General features: G+C 41.7%; 2 protein-coding genes, 1 long non-coding RNA gene and 1 pseudogene across 4 annotated transcripts in view; 2 read left to right on the forward strand and 2 right to left on the reverse strand.

The window, feature by feature from the left end:
- The window catches only part of LOC138242797 (zinc finger protein 271-like), a 683123-nt gene that overhangs the window by 454973 nt on the left and 202138 nt on the right, over positions 1-26012 (reverse strand). Inside the window, exon 2 of the mRNA XM_069198349.1 lies at positions 20295-20301. Within this exon, the coding sequence (XP_069054450.1) occupies positions 20295-20301 (7 nt within the window). The remainder of the gene's footprint in view (positions 1-20294; positions 20302-26012) is intronic.
- The window catches only part of LOC138242769 (zinc finger protein 271-like), a 735173-nt pseudogene that overhangs the window by 55955 nt on the left and 653206 nt on the right, over positions 1-26012 (forward strand).
- Positions 1447-14180, reverse strand: LOC138243328 (antigen WC1.1-like). Its single transcript, XM_069198892.1, has 14 exons — positions 14147-14180; positions 13832-13972; positions 11243-11470; positions 11070-11168; positions 9358-9672; positions 7186-7488; positions 6471-6782; positions 5566-5709; positions 5183-5281; positions 4716-4787; positions 4200-4286; positions 3614-3700; positions 3375-3425; positions 1447-1622 (listed from the first exon to the last, which is right to left on the reverse strand). The coding sequence occupies exons 1-14, from the start codon at positions 14178-14180 to the stop codon at positions 1447-1449; spliced, it is 2148 nt and encodes a 715-aa protein (XP_069054993.1).
- Positions 24412-25727, forward strand: LOC138242900 (uncharacterized). Of its 2 annotated transcripts, XR_011191775.1 has the most exons (4): positions 24412-24471; positions 24955-25022; positions 25341-25427; positions 25665-25727. It is a non-coding gene; the product is annotated as an uncharacterized lncRNA (long non-coding RNA). The 2 variants fall into 2 exon arrangements; XR_011191774.1 differs by lacking the exon at positions 25341-25427.

Raw genomic sequence — 26012 nt, forward strand, 5'->3', positions numbered from 1 at the left:
GTACATCTAAAACACGTTTCTTGTGGATCCAGAAGAGGATCATTATGAGGCTCAAAACATGCCTGTCTCTTCATTTTTTGAGGACGAATTGATTATTGAGGTGTAATCATTGGTTCAAAACCCAAATCATCTGCTATTGCTGCTGTTTCTTTGATAGTTTCTTCAAATCCTTCAACTGGTCTTCGATATCGAGGGATAATATCATACAAGTTGTGGTTTTCTTTTAATCACCAATTTTATTAAAATTTCACCTTCTTTTACTGATGTCTTGCATGTATCACAAGATATAACAGTCCCCTTGCGTCCTCAGGTAAAATGTTTTAAAAAGTACAACAAAAGTACAATATACTGAACAGCATTTATGGTTAAAATGAAAGTACATACCAAGATATTAAAATACAATTGTACAGATTTGTGAAGTTTTCCACCAAATCTGCAGTGTAATTTTGAAGTATTATAGCTGAGAATGCAAGGTGAGTATGAAGATCAAATTCAATGAGTGAAAATGATTTTCTTGGAAGTTGCCGATGTTGGTCATTATTTATCATTCCAGGTGATATCAAATGTTTACTTGTTGTAGCTTGTGCAAATGTGCAAAACACTCACATTTCTTTCAAATATGAAGATGGTTTACTGTATCTAGTGCTCTGTACTGGTCAATCTGGGTGCTATAAAATACCTATGGTTTGAGGTGCAGTATAAAGTGAATATTGGGGTGTCTCTAGTGCTGTGGGATGCTGCGTTTTAAATTGAGCAGCTCCTGAAGGCAGGACAAGGAGTCTTAGATAGATAGATGCAATTTCTTCTCATGGGATCAATAAAGTATCTATCTATCTTAACCTTTTGATTTGAAGGGAATGTAAATAACAGCCAGGTTGTCTCTTTGGTAGTGTTGTATCTGGCTCTGTCAACAGTGCCTTTTGCTCCTTGTGTGGATTAAGTCATACTTATGAATTGATCACAAACATTTAGGCATTCTCTCCTTCTGGGATTGATTTTATCATTGTGAGTGGCCAAAGGTTCCTTATATATTTAATTAAAAGTCTTTAACTGTACAAAATTAAGAAATTACAAATGAATGACAAAATGGTTTTAAAAAGTTTATTTTTAAAAAGGAAACGTTAAGAAAATGTCTATACATTTCTGCACATCAGAAATGTTACATTCAGAATTCTATATCAATTAATAGTTTTATTTCAGAAACATATTGTACAAGAAAAAAGACTGAGTGGAATAGGGAACTTTAAGGTCTCCCTGTTTTAAAACACAAACTGCAGGTCCTGTAGACAAAGTCAATGAGGACAGTGACTCACTGGTCAGAGCTCTCAGGTGACAGACAGTGTCAGTGTAGAAGCAGTGGAGTGAAGTGGACTCAGGTCACATACAGTCTCAGTGCTCAGAACTGTTGTAAGACTGTGTGACTCTGTTGGTGAAGCTCTTCTGTGTCTAGACCTGCTGGAGGAGGTTCTCCCAGACAGCTCTGTCAGTCTCACAGCGCCCATCCTCTCCCTGAGACTCGTCCCCAACATCATCGTAGTCAGTCCTATCAGGGGCAGGGGCTCCTTCTTCAGAGGGCAGTGTGGGCAGGACCCTGTCCACTCCAGGGCTAGGCTGGAGGACACCTGACAGAGAGACAGACTCATGATTTGTCAAATGAGCCAGTTATTGAAATAATATTGTTACATATTAGGATTATGAAAATTGTGAATATCAAAAATGACTGATTAGATAAATTAAAAAATAAATTAATCATAACCCCCTACTTTTAAAGATTTTGCCAAGAATATACCCAAGCATTTGGTATAGTTAAAGGCACATAAGAGATTTGTTCTTTGGAACAGCTTTATTGAAAAAAGTACAATTAATTAAATATTTGTTATTAACAACACTACACACACGAAATTACACACAACATAAATATACAGCACGCAATTACAAATTTGCTAACAAGGTGTTTTAGACACCTACATCCTAACCACCCAGAAAATCCTCAAACTGCTACCAAGTATTCAGCTTTTACAGAACACCTATATGAAAGAAAGAGAAACCAAACCTTCTAAACCTAAGATATTACAACCTACAGTTAAATCTCTCTTTGTGAACCCAATTGTTACAAAATGAATGGGAGCCTATCTCCCTGTTCTAAAGATGCTCCCACTAGCCAGGAGAGGCACTCTTTAACTAAGGGATTCTCTAAAGAAGAAATAAAAGTTTCTAAAAACAAACGAAAGGCAAGCTCTCTTTATGAGGGTCAAAGACTAAACTCCAGTCTGGTCTTTCCAGTTGATCTGGACAAGTAGTAGAAGCAAGAAGTAGCTCTCACCTTCTATCATTCCTGGACGGTTGATTGACAATCATTTATCCAGAACTTAACTAAACCTTATGGTTGCTTTGATCACTGAATCTCACACCTCAACATCTCAGCAAACATCTCCTTGCTTTGCAGCCCCTAACCGTGTACTGTAATTGGAATTGGAATTGGAATTGATTTGACATTAGCCACATGTACCTAGATTTTTTAAAACACTTACGTAGTCACAATAGTGTAGTTAATGGGGATTTTAATTTTCTGTAACAATCAGAAATTATAGCAGTATATTTTGAGAGTACTTGTAGACTTTTAGGAACTAATCAAACATAATAATCTATAGTCTCACACATATATTCTAACCAGACAATATACAATTTATTGATATAATCATAATTTGCATAACAAACAATAAGCATAATAGAACATACTGTATCTGAGAAGTACTCTGCTTTGATATCAATGGCTATTAGTGGGCTAACAGTTATAGTATACAGAATAGATGTTACAATATTGTACTCAAAAGCATTTAATAGGTTTTTTTAATTCAATTGTATCTTTTTGGAAGAATTGATGATTCAGTGTAGAATTCACTTATACTTATGAAGTATCAATGCTCTAAAACCACAGTGAGGAAGACCTAGTAATTTCCGAGCCTAGTAATTCTCTCTGCAGTCAGAGAACAGAATTCCTGGTCTTGTGGAATCTAAAACTTTGTTCTGCCCAGACCTCATTCCCTCATCATTAATCAGCTGCTGATCAATTTAAATCAATTTAAATCTGATTGGCTGGGTGTGTCAGTAGGTGGGTTTCAGTGACACTCTGATCTTTGTGATCTAACTTTGTACAATTCAGGTCACTCAGTCTTTATTGGCTGTTATTGATCCTTGTAGGACATGATAGAGTGAAGCTACCGCTACTGCAAAATGCCTGATTCCCCCCTGTCTTGGATGACAGTGCAACAGAGATGGATTACTGGAGGTTATCTTTCCCATCCCTGAACTACCTAACCCACACTGAGTCCCCTGGCTGTAGCCCCTTTTACCTGAAGTGGGGTCTCCCTCACCGTCGTCCACATCACTGTATCCAGAGGGTGTCTCATCAGAGAGGAGTCTCCCTGTGAACAGAAGAGAAGGTCAGTAATGGCTCTGTCATTCTGACACAGACTGGCCTGTAAGAGACCTCTTCTCTTCTAGGTAGTGTTTATTTGCAGATATGAAATTAGGTTGAGACTAATTTCTAATGACAAAGGCTACTGTGGGCTGGTACAGGGGGTACTCCTTAGTCTTATTTATAATAACTCACCTGACACAGTGTCTGGACTCTGGGGCACAGTGATGGCATCATCATAGTACTCAGGGGCCTCTTCTTTCACAGAGGACATCAGCTTTCCTAAAGCACACAGAGCACAGCTTCACTGTCACACATCAGCACACTGAGTTATCTAGAGCACAGGACTGCTGGAGCTCATCAGAACACACTGATTAACTGAACATCACACAGGATCTAAAACTCCAGGCTCAAAGTTCAGGAGATCAGGGGGAACCTGATTTCCAGTCCTATTCACAACTGTAATAAATGTAAAACAATTCCTAGATTTTCAAATAAGATGTTGAAGGAAAACAAGGCAGAGAAAGTTTGGCTGTATTTGGACAGAGAGGGTGGTAATGTGAACCCTATGAGATACTGAAGAGGAGCCGGACACTGGCAGCAGTGAACCAGACTGAGTGTGCAGGGCTGAGATCACAGGGAGAGAGTCAGATTCATGTAACTGGTGCAGAGTAGTACAGACTCCGTATTCAGAGGCTGAGATCCAAGAAAGAGTAGAGAGATTCAGACTCTGTGGGATTGGTGCAGAGTTTCCCCATGTGATTGGACTGAAATAACCCACCTGACAAGGCATCTGGACTCTGAGGTACAGTTACAGCATCATCATAGTACTCTGGGATCTCTTCTTTCAGAGAGGTTATCGAGTCTCCTGAACCACACAGAGAGACAGAGAATTTACACTTCAGGACTCAGACTTACTTTGACCATAGAGCTGCAAAGTAATTGGAAAGTGTGATTTTAAATGTTTTGTGGTGTATAGTTAAGCCAAAACTCTAGGGTCGCTGATTTATCTGATCTGAAAGGCAGTTTTTACAGCATGCTTTTCCGCAGTCTCCTTTTCTATCAAAACCAATTAGAGCAGCACCCTGTTTACCACCCCAGAATTGACCAGGTCTAGTTTTGCTGAGATAAGGCTAGTGTGAGGCAACACTGAAGAAACACGTGTGGTTATATTTATATAATTCAGGATTTTCTACATAAGTTCTCTAAATGGCATCCTGGTTTGAGGTGAGAGTGAGTACTGGACTGAAGACCTCCTCACTCCCACACTGAGCCCCCTGACTCCACCTCCCCTCACCTGGTACTGGGTCTCCCTCACTGTCCTCCACATCATCGTACCCAGAGGGCAGCTCGTCAGAGAGGAATCTCCCTGTGAACAGGAGGACAGATCAGTATTACCTGCAGTCAGACAGCAGACTCATTGTCTTCCACTGGCTGTGGAAGAAGCCAGGGTGTGAACAGTATCTCAGAGTTTGTGTGTATAAGGCAGATTAGGAACTGTGAACTGTGGTGTCAGTTACTTTGACACCAGTTGAGAAAAAAAATCCTACAGTCAGTCAGCACTGTCTCTTACTGGGAGAGAAGCCAGGTTGTCAACAGAAACACAGAGTTTATGATGCTTTTCTTCACTTACTTTGACAGCAGTTGAGAAAGAAAACTCTACAGATTTAAAACCAGTATGGTGAGATTTTCTACAAGTGTTAAGTCCTCAGATCTTCCTCAGAAGATGGAGACTAATCACTCCTGAAGACTCTCTCCACTCACCTCTCCTGGGGGCGCTGTAGGTTCCCTCTCTGGCCAGTTTGTATTCTATTTCCTCGTAAACGGCATCATGATAGGGGGCGAGTGCTCCCTTAGATAGGGCTGTGTGAGAAAACACACTCAGGGTTAACATGCAGGGAGAGGAGTACAAGATCAAACATTGACTACTAAACCTTCTTTGGACATTACAGCACATAAATGTTATGCTTCTGGATTTGCAAATTTCCTGATATCCCCATCTGTAATTGTTGATAATCTTTTTTATACTTTAAATGGTTTTCTCTACCAGGTTTATTTCTCAAGGTAATTATGTAAATATAAGTTCCATGTGAGTGACAGAACTGACCACTAGAGGTCACTATGTGGATGGAGAGTTCCCTCCCTACCTTTCCTCAGATTCCTGTTCTGGATCAGCTGCCCCACTAACAGGGCCAGCACCACGAAGAGCAGAGCCCCCAGCAGCAGGAGGACCAGGGGCGAGGCAGACAGGCCTCCCAGTGGCTGTGTCTGGGGTGTTGTCCTGGTTCTGCCTGAGAGAGGGGGAGACAATGGATGAACAGGGATCAGGAGAGGTGCTCTTGGGCTCATATACACGTCGACACATGTCCTGTTCTCCTCCTGTTCCGATATGTGGCTATCATGGCTTCAGGGTGAACCCAAGATCAATGAAGAATAGTTATGGATTCCCAATCTAACCCATCAGGACTGTCATTAAATCAGTGAGGAAAGAGAGGACACTAGCACAAGATCTACACTGGAAATCTGAAAACACTGATCTTCACTCTGAGAGAGGAGAGGAGACACTACAACAACACTGGGAATCTGAAGAGACACTGATCTTCACACTTAAGGAGGAGAGGAGACACTACAGCTACACTGGAAATCTGAAGAGACAGAATGCAGGAGTTATCAATGACAAGGAAGATTTCTGTTCACCTGTAGCTGTTGCTGGACTGGCTGTTGTCTCTGACAAACCTGTAAAAGAGATAGGAGAACTGTCATTATTTTGCCTTTGGTTTTACAGCAGGTTGAATCCACAGTGGTCTTAAAAAGAAAATCTTTACATTTGTTCCTTGAGGTCAAATCTAGGATTGCTGGATGAATGGTATCTTGTTCGGAATTAAAGCCTATTGTTGTTCATACACAGGGCTACAAAACATCCCAATCTTGTGACTGATGATCTTAGTTGGTTCAGTTAGATATTAAGCAGTGATAGAGTATGGGTGACATCAGTCTAACTTCTCCATTGATCTGCTACCTTGTTCATCTACAGTTCTAAGACTCTCCTCACCTGTACAGGTAACCCCTGCATCCTCCTTGTGTCGACAGTCGCTCTGATTCAGTCCAGAGTGACAGCAGTCCCACAGGTGAAGTTCACTGCCTGTGCAGTTCACCTCGTCCAGCCAGATGGCACCACTCCCTGGTCCGAATGAGGCCTCTATTGCTGCACTCACTGCATCACCACAGCCCAGCTGTCTGCAGACCACCTGGGCATCCTGCAGGTCCCAGGAGTCGTCACAGACTGTCCCCCAGGAGCCCTCATACCTTAGCTCCACCCGGCCAGAGCAGTTAGTGCCTCCAACCAGGCGCAGAGCCAATGGGACTGAAAGTCAACAGAAAGGTTATTCAGTGTCATTAGATCTGTGACTGTAGACGAGAGCAGAGAGCTTACTGAGTGTCTTCAGCTCAGTGACGTTAGTAGAGGTTAGTGAGGTATTGAGTGGCTCTAGAAGAGAGCTGTATGGTTACTGTTCCTCAGCTCAGGGCTGCAGTGTCTCTGACTGTTTTACACACTGAACTCACCTGGGCAGTACCGCTGAGGCTGCTCTTCCTGAAGGGCTGGAGTGCTTCTGTCAGCTTCTTTTCTAGGACCTTCAAAGATTAATAATAATTATTTCATTTTATACATGTTTGGAGATAAATTAATAAGAATTCAGTTTAAAGCTTTTGTCTGTTCTAAAAATGGCAAAACACTAATTCACAGAGCATTACTCTTCCCTCTGTACCTGAGCAGGTGATCTCAGCCACTTCCCGATCTGTGCAGTCATTCTGACCCCAGGGGGAGGAGGGACACTGCCACAGGGTGGAGTCCTGTTTGTGACAGGAGACAAAGTCCAGCCATTTGGGATCAGGGCTCAGCCTGGAGTTTGTCTCTCTGACGGTGCCCTTGTCTCCACAGCCAAGCTGTTTACAGATCACTGCAACTGTGATGTCTGTCATGCTGTTGGCACAGATGCTGCCCCAGGTGCCATTGTAGTAAACCTCTGCCTGTCCTGAACAGCCTGCAGATAGCCTCAGGAGAGTGTGATCTGCCAAGACAGCAGGGAAAGTCAAAGGAAACAAACCCTGACAAGACAGCCCAACGTTTAGTTCTGAACTGGAAAGAAACAACAAGCAAACAATGTGAACAACAACCAGTCTCATTTCCTGTACTAATCCAGTTATAACTGACTCACGTAATGAAACAAGGACAGCTGTACAATGACACAGCTGACATGAAGGTGACAGGAGTGTGTGGTTCTGTTCATTCAGAATCTGGACAGTGCATCACACAGAGCTTTAAAATCCCATTACATGATCAGGTTCTGATCCTAAACGTCATTCTGATCAGCTTGGCTATTTTGCAGCAGCGCAACTAAAAGACTGAGGCATGAAAGTAGAATGTGTGGCTCAGGGTGAGTGGCGCTGCACTATGAATGGAGAAAACGAGGCTCAGGGTGACATCTAACACCGTGTGGGTCATCAGGATCTGCCCGGAAGCCATTCTTGGAACAAATCAAAATGAAACATTTGAGGCAGAAAATCATGAAAGACAATTGATGTGAGAAGTTTGAAGATTGGATCCTAGATCTTACTGGAGGACTGAGATAAATATATCCCCATTCAATAGTGGAGGGGAATTCACATTCAGTGCCAGAGTTTCTTTCTTTCTTTATTTTTATTTTTACTGGGATGTGAATATGTGCATTCCCAGCTGTATCATAACTATATCTTAGTCTCTTTTTACAAAGCTTTGCGTGATCTTGGCCCAAAATATTTGAGTGATCTTTTAGTCCCTTATAATCCCTCTCGTACACTTCAATCACAAGGAGCAGGTTACCTAGTTGTTCCTGGAATTAAAAAAAGTCACAGCTGGCAACAGAGCAATTTCTTATAGAGCTCCCCAATTATGGAATAGCCTCCCCGCAGATGTGTGGAATGAAGAAGCACTCCCAATGTTCAAATCTGAGTTAAAAACATATTTGTTTAGTCTAGCCTTCCGATATATATTTAGGAAAAGCAAGCCATGCAACCTACCAATTTCTGCTTTCATTGTCATTCACTTTATTTCTTTTCTATCCATCCAATCTGAGGTGGACTGTTTGGAAGCCCAGGCCCAGAATCCAGCTCCTTCTACCTGTCGAACTCAACTTCCCAGAGAAATTTCAACTAGAGGAAACTACTGAACATTCCGGACATTGCTGGACTTTACCATACATTACTGAACTAAAAATACCAGTCTGCTTTTCCACCATGTAATATAATATAGATGACTTTCATATCTGTTCATTTTAATTAACTCGGTGCCGGCCAGAGGAGGATAGTGTCACGGATGTTGGAAGGGACGAACCGTGGAATGGCAGGAGAGCGAAAATAGACCCTATGCGTAGCAGCAGGACGGGCTCAGCTGTTCAGGAAATGCTGTATAGAAACCTACGCCCTCAGGCCATGGACAGGAGTGACCTGGAGCTAGGTGGGTCTCAGGACATCCGAACCTCAATGCTGAGTGAGGAGCAGAGCAGAAGCAGGAAGTAAACAGGCTACACAACAAGACACACCAGAAAGACATGAATAATCACAGGGAATTAGGAACAGGACAGAAGTGGAGTGCCCTCTAGGTGTACTGGGTGTGACAGATAGGCTCCCCCTTTCGAGCCTTGGTTCCTCTCAAGGTTTCTTCCTACTTTAGTCTAGGGGAGTTTTTCCTTGCCACTGTCGCCTTAGGCTTGCTCACTGGGGGTTCAGGCCCGTAAATCTGTAAAGCTGCATTGTGACAATGTCCGTTGTAAAAATACAAATAAAACTGAATTGTACTGAATTGAATTTTTCTCAATAAGATATATTTAAACACTCTAAATGCAAACCATATCCACAATGTGGAATTCGAGAATATGGATTATTTTTTTTAGCTCGCTTACCTGAGCACAGGATTCTCACATCCTCCTTGTGTCCACAGTCATGCTGTCCCCACCCTGCTGAGGGACACTCCCACAGAGACGAGTCGTTCCCCAGACAGCCCACCTCGTCCAGCCAGATGGGTCCAGTTCCCTGGCTGAAGGAGGCTGGCACTGGGGCACTGAGGGCCGTCCCACACTGGAGCTGCCTGCACACCACCTGAGAGTCTGCCAGGTCCCAGGAGTCATCGCAGACTGTCCCCCAGGAGCCATTGTGATAAACCTCCAGCCTCCCAGCACAGTCACTACCTGCCCCAACCAGCCTGAGGGAGCGCTGGGCTAGGAGAGACAGTGATATAGAGACATATATCATTATAGGTGGTGTGGTAATTCTCTGGTCAGCCTGTTTACGCATCATAGAGGATTTCAGATTATAGAGTTATAAGGGAAAAAAGTTTTATATAACAAGGGGTAAACTATGGATTTTTAGCCTGTCTTCAAATTAACTGTCTGTAGAAAATCCAAATAGAAATAGCTATTAGTCAGTGAATTCTGACCATTCGGAGGCTTAGAGAGATATCATTGCTGTTTGGGGCAATGCTGAGCAAAAACCAAGTTTTTGTTTAATCTTCATTGTCTGCATGTCAATTTCATCAGATTCTTATTTGCTAGCAATCAGTTAGTAAGACGTCTTCTTTTTTACTGCTTAACTCCTATATATAGCCTCTTTAGCACTGCCTAGTTCAGTGCTTTTGATATTTTTTTATTTGTTGGTGAAAATGAAAAAAACATTCCATATTTCTTTTGAGTGAGAGCACACAGTAGGACATACGAGAAATTTGATGATTCAGGTTTAATATCCAAGGATTTAGCTTCAATTCAAGCCCTGGTCCAGGCCTCTACTGTCTATACTTCACAAGACATTGCACCCCAAAATGTTTAAGGGCACTTTCTTCCAGGCGGAAATTTTCCCTGGATTCTGTGACAACCTGAGACTCCATTTCCAATGGATTTGTTAAAATTCTGAATGTTTTAATATTTTTTTCTTGTTATATCAATGGAAATCCAGCTCATTCATTATAAAACATATATATTATATATAATTATATATCATATTACATATCATTATATATTATATATCATTAATACAACTAAAAAGATTATTTTTATGTACCAGTACTTTCAATGCTTATGAAGTAGTAAGTGCATCTACATCCATACTTTCCGGTAATGCCCACCAATCATTCTTTTCAAAAAAGAAATAGATAAAATGTTTCTTTCCTTAGGCTGTAGGCTTTCATCGTTCCCAGCTGTCTTAATTAATCTATTGACTTATCATGCAAATATTCTCATTTTTTATCTCTGTTGCTTACAACTGCAACAAAGGAGATCTTCATTAATTAGAAGCACAGGCCTCACATCTGTGATCTGCAGTGGATTAACCTGATGACTAAACACTGCATCTCTACAGTATGGGATGACTGTATTGAACAATATATGGAATCTCTTCTACAATCATACTCAAATTTCATACATTTATCACTGGTTTATTGCCAGTCCATATTAATGGACTTAAAATAAAAACAAATATCACTTCATACAATATATTAACTGCTGCTGACAGGTCCAGTTGTTATATTTTGTGACAAATATTTTTAGGTTTGTGTTTAATGTCCTACATATCAATGTGCATCTAAAAAAAATTACTTTGAAAAAATACTTTGAATGGCTCCTACCTGAGCAGAGCAGGGCAGCATCCTGTCCAGTGTTGCAGCTAACTGTCTGTGGAGAACTGCAGTTCACCAGGTGAGACTCGTCCCCGGAGCACTGAATACCTGTCAGACACACAGCACTGTCACTGTCCCATACACAGAGGAGTTATAGACTTGTACTACAGAGCACTGAATACCTGTCAGACACAGTGCACTGTCGCCTGTCTCAAACACAGGGGAGTGGTATATTTGCACCACAGAGCCACAGCCCAGCTGTCTGCAGACCACAGAGGCCTCTCTGTAGCCCCAGGAGTGCTGGAGGAGTCTCCCCCAGGTGCTGTTGTAGTGAACCTCCACTTGGCCATCACAGTGACTCTCTCCTCCTGACAGCCGGACTCCACCGTCTAGAGCTGACAGGGAGGAACCTGTAAAAATCAATAATCATCAGGTTTCATCATCACACATCAACTCTGTAATCCAAGCTCACAGAGGCATTGCCTCCTGACCTGCATTTAGAATGAGAGGCTTCATCCTCTCCAGGTTACAGTAACATCTGACTGATTTCACTTGTTTTATTTGTCTGTCAAATGCACAATCACAACCTTTGGGAAAATTTAACATGAACTGTCCCTGTTTTCTCTATTAGAAAATATCCATTATCTCATGTACAACCAAATGTTGTTGGTACATCATGTTATTATTTAGGTGTGTGTTTATTACATTGATTGACTACTGTTACGTCCCAGTGTATGATCTGTGTGTGTTTTTTTCTGTTATGTCCACACTGCTGACCCTTGATTGTTCTCCCTTCCCCATTGGCCCACCATTACACCACAATGTCCGTATGATGTCGTGATGATGAATTAGCTCTCAGCCAATCAGAACTCATTTTATTCACTATGTAACATGGAGGCTTTCAGGAAGAAAAGGTCTTTCGTTTGACTTCGGTCCCGTTTGGTTTTGATTATCGGTTCGTTTCGTTTCGCTTCTGGTTATTGCTTCGGTTTCGTTTGTTGGTTTGTTTTGCTTTGTGTGGGTGTGTATTTTCGTATAGCTTCGGCTTTGTTGTTTTGTTGGTTTTATGTTAGTTTCTTTGTACTTTGGTTTGTTTGTGTGTTCATCCTTGTTTTGCCATTACCTTGCCCTAGTGTTACATGTTCAACTTTTGTGTTCTTTTGTACCTTGCTCCTGTTGATTACTCTTGTTTTCCCTTATTTGTATTCCTGGTTCACTTGTGTTTTTGTGTGAACTTTGTACATAAGGTTAGTTTAGGTTGTTGGGTACACTTTACACACTTAGTTCATTTTGTATTAGTACACTAGTTTAGTATGGGTGAGTGCCATTTGTCCTGTATGGTTTTGGTTAGTCAGTGCAGGTTAGCTAGGGTGTTGAAGACGCCGAAGATCGTGTGTTTCGGGTTTTCTTTTATAGTTAGGTTAGCTTTCCCTCACTGTCCTAGCCAGCTCCATTTTGTTTGTTATTTTCTTTCCTTTGGCACCACTCTAGTTCCTTACCCTTGTTATCACGCTTCCTAGTCCCTCACTAAACCCACCTGCTTCCAAAAGAATTATCCTAAATGCTACACCCCTTTACCCCTAGACGTGGGGTCGTAACAACTACCTTCATGGAAAACTGTGTGTTACCCATCATCACAGACTCATTTTCAATGAAAGTCCTGCACATTTGAACATCATGGGTCAACTGAAGGAAAAATGGATACAGCTAGTTACTCCAATCAATGTATTTTACTCATGAAAAGTCTGGGTGAAGCCAGCAAATAAGACCAGTCAACCATGTGTGAATGGTTTTAAACATTTGTTTTATAACCCCTTCGAAATTTCATTTAATTCAAAAATACAAATTAATAATTTGAAGGATTTCCCTTCAACCAGCAGATATATCGTCCTGCAACTCACAACTGGTAACCCATTACAGCTAGCAGGTGTGAGCCTGGTCAATACCTGGATGGGAGACCTCCTGGGAAAAACTAAGCTTGCTGCTGGAAGAGGTGTTAGAGGTGCCAGCAGGGGATGCACACCCTTCGGCCTGTATGGGTTCTTATGTGCCAGTATAGCAATGGGGACACTATACTGTAAAACGGTGCCGTCGTTCGGATGAGATATAAAACTGAGGTCTTGACTCTCTGGGGTCATTAAATATCCCAGGGTGTTTCTTAGAGGTGTCACCCTGGTGTCCTGGCCAAATTTCCCTCCCTGGCCAATCATGGCCTCAGAATAATCCCCATCTATGAATTGTTCTCCTCTCCACTGAGAGCTTTTGTATGGTGAGTGAACTGGCACACTCTAGCTGCCGTCACATCATCCAAGTGGGGCTGCACATTGGTGGAAGTGGAAGGGAGTCACCACTACCTGTAAAGCACTTTCAGATGAGTGTCCAGAAAAGTGCTATATAAATGTAAGAAGTTAATTCATGAGTTAGGAGACAGCCGACTGACTCAAGGTGATTGCACATAAAACATCTAAAGTGTGTCAAGATTGTCTCTCATTTTGCACGTAATAAAGGCATGCAAAACTATCTCATGTCTGCCAATCATTGCTTCATCATAATTACAATGTTTAATATTCAAGATGTAAATGTGTGTTGGTTCTCACCAGAGCAGATGACTCCTGCGTCCTGTCCATGAGAGCACCCTGCTCTCCCCCATGAAGAGACAGCGCAGTGTGAGAGACGGCTCTCATTGCCCCGGCACTCAAACACATCAGCCCATACTGGTCCACTGCCCTGTCCAAACCAGGCCTGTCCTGGTGCTGCTACAGCCTCCCCACAGCCCAGCTGCTGGCAGAGAACACTGGCATCTCTCAGGTCCCAGTACTGGTCACACACTGTCCCCCATTTACTGTCGTACTGCAGCTCCACTCGTCCAGAGCAGGAGTCCGAGCCGTTTGCCAGCCTGAACCCTGTGTATCCTGCGCACAGGACAGGGATTATAGTTAGGAATTGTGCAGTACTTACACACACTCTTCACACTTACACAAACCAATACTGTCCTACAAGTACCTGAACATGTTACTGTTCAGTCCAATTGAATTTGAACGCTTTATTCATCACCAAAGTGGCAATTTAAAGTTTAATTAATTTACTGTTAATAAGAAGATTGGTGTAGTGAATCTTCATGGTTAAACACCAATCCCCAGTGCTGACACAGTTATTGTAGCAATCATCAGTTTCTCTTTTAAACGTCAGTTTTGAGCTCCATTAAAGACAAAATGAAATAAATTATCCTCCTCTTACCAAAACACTCCAGTCCCACATCGTTCTCATGGGTGCAGCTCTGTGTCTTTGTGGAGGACTTTGGACAGAAGAACAGGTGCGATTCACTTCCCTGTCACTGGAGCTCCTCTGTCCAGACCTGTCCCTCCCCCTTCCCAAAATGAGCCCCCTTCAGCACCTGTGAGGGAACCCCACAGTCCAGCTCTCGACAGACAACTTCTGCATCCTGCCAGTCAAAGTCAGAGTCACACACTGAGCCCCAGGTCTCTCCGTGCTGCACTTCCAGTCTCCCAGAGCAGAGATCACTGCCTCCAACCACTCTGACCCCTCGATGACCTGGAATTTCAGAACAATAACAGAGATCACTGTCCCTAACCACTCGATATGCTTGAATATAAGAAAAGATAGGAAGAGAGAGCAGGAATAGAGAGTGAGTATTCATTATTTGAACAAAATTGTGAGGAATTCTAAAGAATACTAAAACTATACACTGTTTTGGAATTTTGGGAAATTGCTCAGCTAAAAATTAATCTGTAATTTATCAAGCACACATTCACTGCAGATCAAGTCACTTCCACAGAAACACTGAGAGATCAATGAAAAATAATTAAAATGACCAGAACCTCTGGACACCCCACTGTGTCATAGGAGCTGACATCCTAGAACTCTGGGCTTCAAAGTGGGAATTTGGTTGTGAAACACAAGTAATTGACCTGCAGATATCTGAGACCCTGAACCAAGATGAAGAACACATTCTACCCCAAAGCTTCCTGATAAACTTGAAGAAAACCTGGGAACTAAACAATGTCCTTCAATATAAAGCAGAAATGAACACTTACATATAAAAAATAAAGGGAATTGGATTCAAAAATTGTAAATTATTTTTAATAAAGTTGTTTTAGACACCACATCCAAAGTGGTGCAGAGGTTATAGAAAACCAAGCCTAACTACTGTTGCAGCTGGACTGCCTGACCTGCCCCCTGACAAAAACTGTGAACAGGACTGTCACAACCTGGCACTACTGGGGCAGGACTGTCTGACCTGGGCACTGGTACACACTCTGGACAAGACCACAGACAGGCACTGTGAGTTGTCACAGACTAGCATTGCTGGGACATCTGTCTGACCTGGAACTTGAAATGAAATAGCCTTTACTTCTACAAACACATACACTCTGGACAAGACCAGGACTGTCACAGCCTGGCACTGCAGGAGCAGGACAGTCAGACCTGGGCACTGACACCCACTCTGGACAAGACCAGGACTGTCACAGCCTGGCACTGCTGGAGCAGGACTGTCTGACCTGGGCACTGACACACACTCTGGACAAGACCAGGACTGTCACATCCTGGCACTGCTGGAGCAGGACTGACTGACCTGGGCACTGACAGACACTCTGGACAATATGACAACACACACTAGCTGAGGGTAAGACAGAGTAAAGAGAAACAGACCCTGATGAAGTATAGGCTCAATTACCGAAGCTCACTTCTATTAAGATTAATAGAAACAGTATTATTCTTCATGTATTTACAGTATATATTGGCTATGGAGGTGTGCATATGTAAACTTATTTCAGGTACAGTACCTACATATTATTTTCTAATTTGTAAAGGGATGAGTATGTGGACACAAGACAAGATTGTGATTTCTGTCAAACCCATGAAGATTGATCTGCCATCCTCAGTCACCTGTAAGCTGACATTTAAAAGCAGGAAGCAGTTCACCCAGATGAGATGGGAGCAGAAGGAAGGGACTGATCACTTTTGAGAAAGTTATTAAAGAGCTGGTAAGCAGCTTAACTGCCTGTTGTATTCCTTCATGTGAAGATGCTCATTTAAATGTTTAGCTTTAGTTTTTTTTGTTTTTGGGTTGTTTTTATTGTTCTGTAAATAATTAAACACTACTTTGGAAATGAAGGCTTTATTTGTGTTCATCCAAATAGCTGCCTGTATACAGCAGCTGGCTTCTGGGTTTAACACTAACTTACAAAGCGTTTTTATTTTCTGAAACCTCAACCCTGGAAAACATAAAACAGAGAGAGAGGGACATTTTTCCCTAGAGAAACAGATGTTATATCAGATTTTTTAGTTATTTTTTAAGAATGTGAATGTATTCATGATGTATTTAAAACATTCCATACCGTATGTACACTGAGAACTGAGGGCACCTTTGCTAAAGGATTGTAGGAATATGGAACAGGTTACCAGATATCCCAGCTTTCTTGAAGAAACAGTGGATGAGATCCTTGGATCAATACTGACTACCAAATGGACCAGGAAGCTGAGAGATCTCCTCTACTTTGTAAGAGATTAAATTTTGAGAATACATATCAGTCATATTGTTTTTATTCTATAGTTTTTATTTCTATAGTTTTTAGATATTGTTGTAACTAATTTGTTTCACTCAATCTCACAGAATGCAGTCATTGTTGTTATGTTTGTAAATATATCAGAGAAAAGCAACTGATGTTCAATGTCAATGCTGTAATTCTTTGATCAATACAGCTCTTTGAATCTGAATTTAAATAGAGAAAAGGGAGAAGTAAGAGAGACACAGCAGAACTGTAAGTGAAAATGATCCTGATGAATTACAATGAGGACAAACTGGAGTTTTCAAATCAAGACCAAGAATAAATTTGTTTATACAGATCTATCCATCACATACTGTAAATTTATTTGTAGATTTATAGCCTTATGATCAAACACTGTCCTTTGGCCTCATTATTTGTCAATTGTAAAACCTAACAGAAAGCATACAGGTGGGGTTGGGGGTTTCAGACAGTTTTCAATATCTGTTCTACACACTGCAGGAGAAAAGACACAGTGACTGTGAGGGGTGCTGTCACAGCTCTCAGCAGGACAGGAGCAGTAAGAATGGGAGGATGGACAGATGGATTGTGATGATGGACTCTAGATAAATCGAGGAGTTTTAATTCTCCTCAGTGCTGGAGACTGGAGAGAGTCTGTGTCTCTTACCTGAACACCTCACTCCAGCATCATAGGCATGAGGAATGCTATACTGTTTCACTTCATCTTTTCCACAGTCCCTCAGCGCAGACTCTGACCCGCTGCAGGAAACCCCACCCAACAGGACTGATCCAGACCCTGGTCCGAAGTGAGCTCCTCCTGGTGCTGATACAGCAGATCCACAGCCCAGCTGTCTGCACACCACTGCAGCATCATCCAGATCCCAGCCAAAGTCAGCTACTGTCCCCCACTCTCCATCATGATACACCTCCACTGTCCCCTCACAGGGACTGGCCCCATTCACCAGCCTCACATCAGCACTGCCTGCGGAGAGAGAGAAACAATCCCTATCACCATGTCTACAGGATATTTTTATATTAAGACATTTTAGAAATACACCTGGAATTTTTATTTTGTTTTACCTGTTTGATTGGATTGCTAGTCTCCCCATGGGGAACAAGAGACAGTGGAGTGACAGGAAGTCCACCAGCAGCCATCTCACTTCTCCCTCCAAACACCTGTGTCCAGCTCCTGTTATATATCTCTCTGTCCATATCACTGTGTGACTGCAGAGGGCTGTTCTGCTATGGTTACTACAGTGGACAGTGGCTGTAAAGACTGTGCTCATGTGTTTCTAAAAGCTGTGGTTAGTACAGTGGTCAGTGGCTGTAATGAGTGTGTTCCTGTGTTTCTGGGAGTTGTGGTCAGTACAGTGGTCAGTAGCTGTAATTACGGTGTTCCTGTGTTTCTAGAAGCTGTGGTCAGAGTGGACAGTGGTTGTAATGACGATGTTCCTGTGTTTCTGGGAGCTGTGGTCAGTATAGTGGACAATGACTGTAATGATGGTGTTCTGGGTTTCTGGAAGCTGTGGTCAGTACAGTGGACAGTGGCTGTGGTGTCAGAAGGCTGAATGACTGAAACCAGGTTTGGTGTATCTGGTGTATCTGGGTCTCAGGCCCCACATGTACTTAGCAGTGCACACTGACCACATGTCTGTATCAGACACTGATTTAAACACTGATAAGTCTTTTTAATGGTCTACATTGAAAATAAGTTATAAAATCCAAAACAGAATCAATAAAAATATTTTCTTAATAGATGGATGCTTCACAACTTGTGCTGCAATATGTGAAGTGTAATGCTGCAGAAAGATGGAAAATCTGCAGCAGGAGATATAATTGAAACCCAGGCGCGGGACTTTGAGCTCTTTCAGAGTTTGAATGATCAGGGAGTAACAGTGTTTAAAAACACACTGATCTCTGTTAATACACTAGTCTGTTATTATACCTGTTAGAGAGGGCAGAATTGAGCACAATGAAATAAACAACCCCTGGTAAATATTTTGAAGATGTTGTATTATTGTTAAAACATTTATATTCCATTTTGTTTGCAAATGGGAAAATTTCCTAGCACATGACCCAAATTACAACCAAAATTTTGTATTTTATTATTGTGGTAATAGATAAGGGATTGTCAAGTTGTACAACATTTGTGATAAGGTTGCTAAATATCTACAATATTAATAGTTATAATAATTATATGTTAGTACTTAAAAAACATTATCCTTAGTCTGTGTTGTGTGTAATAGTGTATAACTGCATATAAAACTATTAATACAGCATTAATAGAAAATAGTTTAAAAAACATATAAGCTGAATTAATATTATGATTAATTGTAGAGGTGAAATTCTTGTTAATACTGCAAATTGTTTATTATTTTTCCTTATTTATAGCACCAGAATAAAATCAATTATAATTTTAAGGAATATCCATAAAGCTGAGTTTTAAATTAAACAGAAAAGCACTTCTGCATGCTGTGGTCACTACGGCGGGCAGTGGCTGTAATAACTGTAGAACCTCAGATGGCTGGTCCTGGGTTCCAGGAGACTGTGGTCACTGTACTGGACACTGTACTAACTCTGTGGCTTCCAAGTCCTGGGACCAGTGTTTCTGTGTTACTGGGACCTGTGGTCACAACAGTGGTCAGAGGCTGACAGGTACTTCACATGTTGTGCTGAAATGTGTGTGAGGTGTATATTCCCATTGTCTGTATATGAATTATTGACAATGATTTTCTAGCCTTTACCTGCCAACATCTAAACTTAACACATGATCATCAGATTAAATTATATTAAAGAACAACATTTTTCAAAAATACCAGACAGGTTTAACATATAGGCACAGATACATTTATTATGATGTTGTCCTGAGCAACTGCTCAAAAATCTAAACTTGAGTCCTGTGATTACGAATTAATTTTTAAATATTGCATTTGTATGATAACATGTAATTAAATATTTAATTTGTATAACTCATACTTATATAATTGCATTTGATAATAATTTCAGATTTCGAATGTAGTCAAAAACAATAAAGCATTCTTATTAAAACTTCACAATTTACAAAAAAAAACCTGTCATTAGATAACTAACCTAAAAACACAAAATAAGTTATTTAGCTGTTAAATAATAGACAAATCCTGTATAAACACAAAACACAACTACCATTTTTTAATTCTTGCTGTAATGCCACAATGTCTTGTAGTTGTTAAATTATTAATGTTACACCTCAGTTTCTGATGAGACCCCAGTTAATAATAATACACCTACAATACTAAGAATTTTCACAATTGTGTTAATATTTTTCATTTTATAACTTATAAAGCAATAAAGAATGTAACTTTTATCAGCCTGTCCTTTTCAATGTGAAAACAAGCAAACCTGGTCTTTATGAACCAGGTAATACATATATCAGTTTTATTTTAATACTATAAAAATACAAGAGCTAATTGTCCTATGACTGAAAATGTTTTACATTTTCAAAATGTAATTGTAAGTCTTTAAAATGAAGAATTCACACTCATAACTTCCTATCATATTGGAACACATATTCTTATAACACCTAGGGGAACTACTTGTTTTCACAGCAACTGAATATCACACAGCCTAACGATAGAAACCTGGACTGTCTGAATACACCAAAGATATAATGGCAGCATTAAAACTCCAGTCTTATTTCTCTAGCATAAACACTTTAGGTGGTAATAACACATTTACTGTATATCTATTAATTCATCAGTCTGTAATAATTTAATATGAGTCACAATAATAATTCACTATTTAAAAACACGTGTATCTCTATTAATGCACCAGTCTGTAATAAGACAATACAGAGGAGTCAGAATTGAACACAATAAAATAATAAACAACCCAGGGTATTTCTGAATCATCCTGTATAATATGATATTATTCTAGAAACATTTTTTATTGCTCACACTTTTTTTGTTTTCGAGTAGATGAAGACTTTTTCACATGTCACAGCATATCACTCAAATTATCACTTATATATAAAGTTTATTATTACAGTAACAAGTAAGTTAAATAACTTTTTAAAGATTTTATACACTCCATGTTTTCACAAATTATCAATAGAGGGTGATAATGGCCAGCTTCTGCTCTATCCATCTATAACATTATTATTATATAATGTTTAGAAATCTTAAGAATATTTTAATAAAATCCAATAAAAATTAAAAGCAACTAATTATATTTAGACACAACTAATTATATTTCCTTACTTACAGACCAAGATAAAATATTTTTTTATGAATACCCACAAACTGAATGTAAAATTCACATTTAAAAATTGTTCAACCCACTTATTGCTCCATTTACATCAAAACTTTACTTAATTTAATTCCAGTTGTTGTCTGTCTGTCTGGACAGGAGAAGACTGGTCACTTACTGTCTGAGCTGTGCAGCACCAGGACAGCGAGAGAGAAGATGGACAGGCAGCTCTCCATTGTCATCAGGACAGAGTGCAGCTGAGACCCCTGTCTTCACCCCTGAGCCCACAGGGCAACTGAGCTGCTGCTCCACACCCCGGACCCCCAGTAACAACACAGCCCCCCGCCCCGCCAATCACACACAGCACTGCCTTTTCAGACTGACAGCAGGAACCTCTCACACAGGCGGGACGCCAATCACACAGGGCCCTTTCAGTCTTCTCCATATATATCAGAGACACATCACTGTTTCCTCTCCCTGAAGACACTCCCAGCAGCGCGGAGGAGAGGAGAGACAGGAGCAGCTCTCCTGTCTCACTGGAGGAAACACAGATACAGATACAGACAGCAGGGCCGCAGGTGCTACAGGGGCAGGAAGAGATCAGATATTAAACAAAAAAAAATCTTTGCAGTTCTAGACAAGTATTATAATTGAAAATCAGTATCAAGATAATCAATTATGTATATATGGTCCTGTAATTCTTGCTGTCTGTATCAGGAAGTGTCTAGAACGTGGTTCTGTCTTGCTGTCTGTGTCAGGCAGTGTCCAGTGACTGGTGTCCTGAATATGGTCCTGTCTTGCTGTCTGTGTCAGGCAGTCTCCAGTGACTGGTGTCCTGAATATGGTCCTGTCTTGCTGTCTGTGTCAGGCAGTGTCCAGTGACTGGTGTCCTGGATATGGTCCTGTAATTCTTGCTGTCTGTATCAGGAAGTGTCTAGAACGTGGTCCTGTCTTTCTGTCTGTGTAAGGCAGTGTCCAGTGACTGGTGTCCTGAATATGGTCCTGTCTTGCTGTTTGTGTCAGGCAGTGTCCAGTGACTGGTGTCCTGAATATGGTCCTGTCTTGCTGTCTGTGTCAGGCAGTGTCCAATGACTGGTGTCCTGCAGTGACTCACAGAGTTGTTGTGTCTCCAGACAGTAATGTCTTCTGGTCATGGTCAAGGGCAGTGTGAGGAGAGCCTGTGTTCAAGGTGGCAGTGAGGTCACTCAGGTCAGCACAGGAATACGGAGACAAGGTGGACTGAATAAGAACTGGCTGTCCTGTGACTGTGATCAATAATTTAAATGAAAAAGAAAGAAAGCCCAGCAGTGATTGTCCCTTATGTACTGAGCCTGTTGGACAGCAGCTCTTCCAGTTGACTCCCTCAGACCCTCAGTCTATCTCTGCGCAGCTCCAGTCCACACAGATGTTCCAACCCCTCCAGCTGTGGCCCCAGTGTCTCTCTGTGTGGAGCTGACTGCATGACTGAGACTCTAACAGCACAGTGGAGCTGAACTGATACCGATAGACTGATGCACCACTGGGCTGAACAGTGTGAAGGCACAGCTCACATCCTCTTCCTTATTATTATAGGTAGTAGTAGCAGTAGTATCAGTGGCAGCAGCAGTTGTGGTAGCACTAGTAGTATTAGCAGTTGTGCTGTATTTAAACTCTCCTGTTCAATATAGCAGAGTTCTTGTGTTACAGCTTCACCATAATAGCTGCAGCAGCAGGAGTCAGTTTCAAATTTGAAAAAGCAACAAAATTATGAAAAAAAAGTTCAGTCCTTGTTAATACAGCGGCGATTTAAGGTAGAGCTTCACTGGAGCTACAGGTCAGGCTCTGCAGTGAGTCTGTGGTTTTTGCTCCTCCGAGCTCTTCCAGCACAGGAAGCCAGGCTGTACTGTGAGGCTGTGGGTGTCAGTGTGATGAGGCAGCTGAGAGCTGAGCTGTACAGGGAGACACACAGGGAGTCCAGTGTTCATAGCTCTAGTGCTGCACAGGGAGACACAGGAGAGTCCAGTGTTCAGAGCTCTACAGGGTGACAGGTCTTCTCCCCACACAGCTCTCTCAGTGTGTCTCTCAGGGCTGAACAGGAGGGTCTGTTCCTGTCAGAATGGAGGCTGACTCTCAGAGCTCCAGTGTCAGTATGAGGAAACGCTCTCAGACCTGACTGCTGCCAGAGCCTCTGAGCCTGAGTGGCCATGAGCACTGAGCTCCTCAGCAGCTGAGAAAAGCCTCCTGTCTCCTGTGGTCACAGTGTGGTTGAACACCTGCACTGTCTTCCTGCTCCTTCTCCTCTCTCTCCCCCTTCCTGTCTCTCTCGCTGTGTGTGCTCTTATCTGTCCATCTCTCTCTCCTCTCTGCTTACTCTGACAGTCTGTGCAGAGTATCTGAAGGGGATGGAACATTGCTTGGCAAAGGAAAAGACTTCTCAGAGGCAGAATAAAAAAAAGTATCTCCTCTCAGTCAGATTCACAGCTCAGACTCACACACAGAGCTCTGAGTCCCTTAGTACTTTACCCAAACTTTTACCTCCTGAACAGACAGAAGCTCATCTCCATCCTTCTCTTTATCATGACAATCCAGAACCAGAGGACATTCAGACAATCAGTGCTGCTACATGAATAATATCAGACAGAACAGCCTGGACTCAGGTCACATCTCCCCCTTTTCTCCTTCCTCACAGCCTCTTAGAGACAGAGAAGAGCTCCTGGTTCTCCTCTCTGTGAACTGGGCTCAGGGGTCACTGATCTGGCAGCTGTGGGCTCTGTTCCAGATCAGAATCAAGAAGCTTCTATTAACCCTTTCCAGAACCTCCAGCCCCTCAGTATTACTGCCCTGATTCATTGTCTTTACTGTAAGTCAGCCTCCATCCCTCTGTCAGAAGTGTTTGACTGAAAATTGAGCAATATGTGTTTATCTCTTATTATTATTTTTACTGATTTAATGAACAGCAGTATTGCTACTCTTATAAGTGTAATATGATTATCAGCAGCAGCAGACCGATGGTCTTGTCTACAATAGTGACCAGTTGACCAGTCTGTACCTCTGAGCAGTGGGACTCAGATCACACAGAAGACCTGTCTGTGTGTGATTCCAGCGTCTCCCACACATCTCTCACGGAGTCGTATATACAGTTAAACAGAGTCTGATAACAGTTATACAGTTAATTAAATCACCAAACTGGCTGAGGAACTGAGAGCTCGAGTGGAAATAAAACCAGGAGATGCTCTTCAACCTTAAAAGCGCTTATTACAGGGACTTGTGCCCTTTCTCTTCTGCTCTACGGGAGTATGCTTTACAACGCATTAGTCTGTGAAGTAAACTATTTTTTTTTGTTTAATAAATTGTATTCCTCGGTTTGTCGGTCTCCTTCTCCAGCTGTTATGAATCGCCTCTCTTCACAGCCTGGTGTTTTTTCTTTTGGAGATGTTACAGTATATCTGTAAGAAAAGCCCCCCGGGCTCCGGACAGGAGTCTCCTCCAGCGGAGACGCGCTCTGCTCTGTCAGAAAGAGCGCTGTGACGTCACAGACACCAGCCAGAGCGCAGGGATCAGAGAGCGAGACTGCGGGAGGAGCGCTGAGAGCACGGAGGAGACTTATTGATCACTTATCTATCGACAACCAATTAATTCAACTAAAAAACCTTAGAATCATCAATTAACTTCACCGATTGGTGAGTACTGATTCTTTTCTTTCTTTAAATATCTAGAAAAGAGTCAATACAGCCTGTATCGATCAAATACCATAGTGCGTTTAGTGTTCATAATGTTCAATTCCAAATTAAAGAATGATTATTCAAATGATTGTTTAGAAATTGTATTTTAGAGCTCGAAAATTATATTCCAAGTTGATAAATTTGTGTAGGTAACAGTTTAAATGCATTTTTCCACTGTTTACAAATTATAGGTATGGTAACAACGGCGACACGTGCCACATCACTTTGCCCAGCTGTGTGTGTCTGTGAATGTGTGCGAGTATGTGTGTGAGTGTCTGTGAGTGTGTGTTGTGTCTGTGTGTGAATATGTGTGGGTGGGTGTCTGTCAGTGTGTGATAATGTGTGAATATGTGTGGGTGTATATCTGTCAGTGTGTGTGAGTGTGTGTGTAGGTGGGCTTGGGCTCCACTTGTGTGTCTGACAGAAGTGACCCATCAACAGGTGTTGAGGTCCAGAGTCGCCTGAGAATGGAACCACTTTCTAGATTCCAGACCAACGTCCAGAGAGCTGTGAGTGCTCTGTTTTTATCACTATTACTAGTAATGACAGCAGTAGTAGTATTAATATCAGAATTAGTATTAGAATTTGTAGTCATGGTCATAGTAGTAGCAGCAGAAGTAACAACAGTGGTAGTTGGATTATCCAAGCACTTACCCCAGGAACTACAGTATTACACATTTATACTCTATTTTCCAGGTATGTTTTGTAAAGTGCTTTGATATTCTGGATTAAAAGGCAAAATATAAAAAACAAATTGATTGATTGATTGGCTATGAGAGTGAAGTCTGGTTGAACTTCTTTGTCTTTCTGAACTGTCCTGTCCACAGATGTCAACAGAGGTGAACAGAGAAGATGTCCAAACCCACCAGAGACTGGAGACAAGTTTGAGAGTCAGGCCCCAGACCCAGAGAGCTGTGAGTCCACTGCTGGTCTTCTTCATATTGTGATTCTTTATCTTCTTCCTCCTCCTGAAATTAAAGCTCATCGCAATAGCAGGGCTCTGTTGTCTTCTCTTGAGGAGGAGAAAGACTCTACCTGAGAGTGTGTGCATCTGCGTGTGTGTTAGTGTGTGGGAGTGTGTCTGTGGGTGTGTGCGCTTGTGAGTCTAGTCCAGCCCGTGTCTGTAACAGAACTGTGTCTGATATCCCCAGATCAGGAAGGAGGTAACAGGAGACTCAGCCAACACAGGAGCCAGACCCAAGACTCCAAGAAAAGCAAGTCTGCATTATTATTATTATTATTATTATTATTATTATTATTAGTAGTAGTAGTAGTAGTAGTAGTAGTGAGAGGGTGAGTGTATGTGAGGTTGTGTGTGAGAGAGGGTGAGCATGTCTCAAACTCCTTTCCTAGAGGGTCTGGTGCATCATCTGGTTTTCTGCCCAGAGGTCTTGGTTACAGAGTTGATCTAATTAAACAAAAATATTCTAATACTGTACCTGTATCCAGACCTTAAATATCCAACTGTGCCTTGAATATTTTGAGTCTTCAACAGTGAG

Source organism: Lepisosteus oculatus, chromosome 14 (assembly GCF_040954835.1).
Source record: "Lepisosteus oculatus isolate fLepOcu1 chromosome 14, fLepOcu1.hap2, whole genome shotgun sequence".
NCBI lineage: Eukaryota > Metazoa > Chordata > Actinopteri > Semionotiformes > Lepisosteidae > Lepisosteus > Lepisosteus oculatus.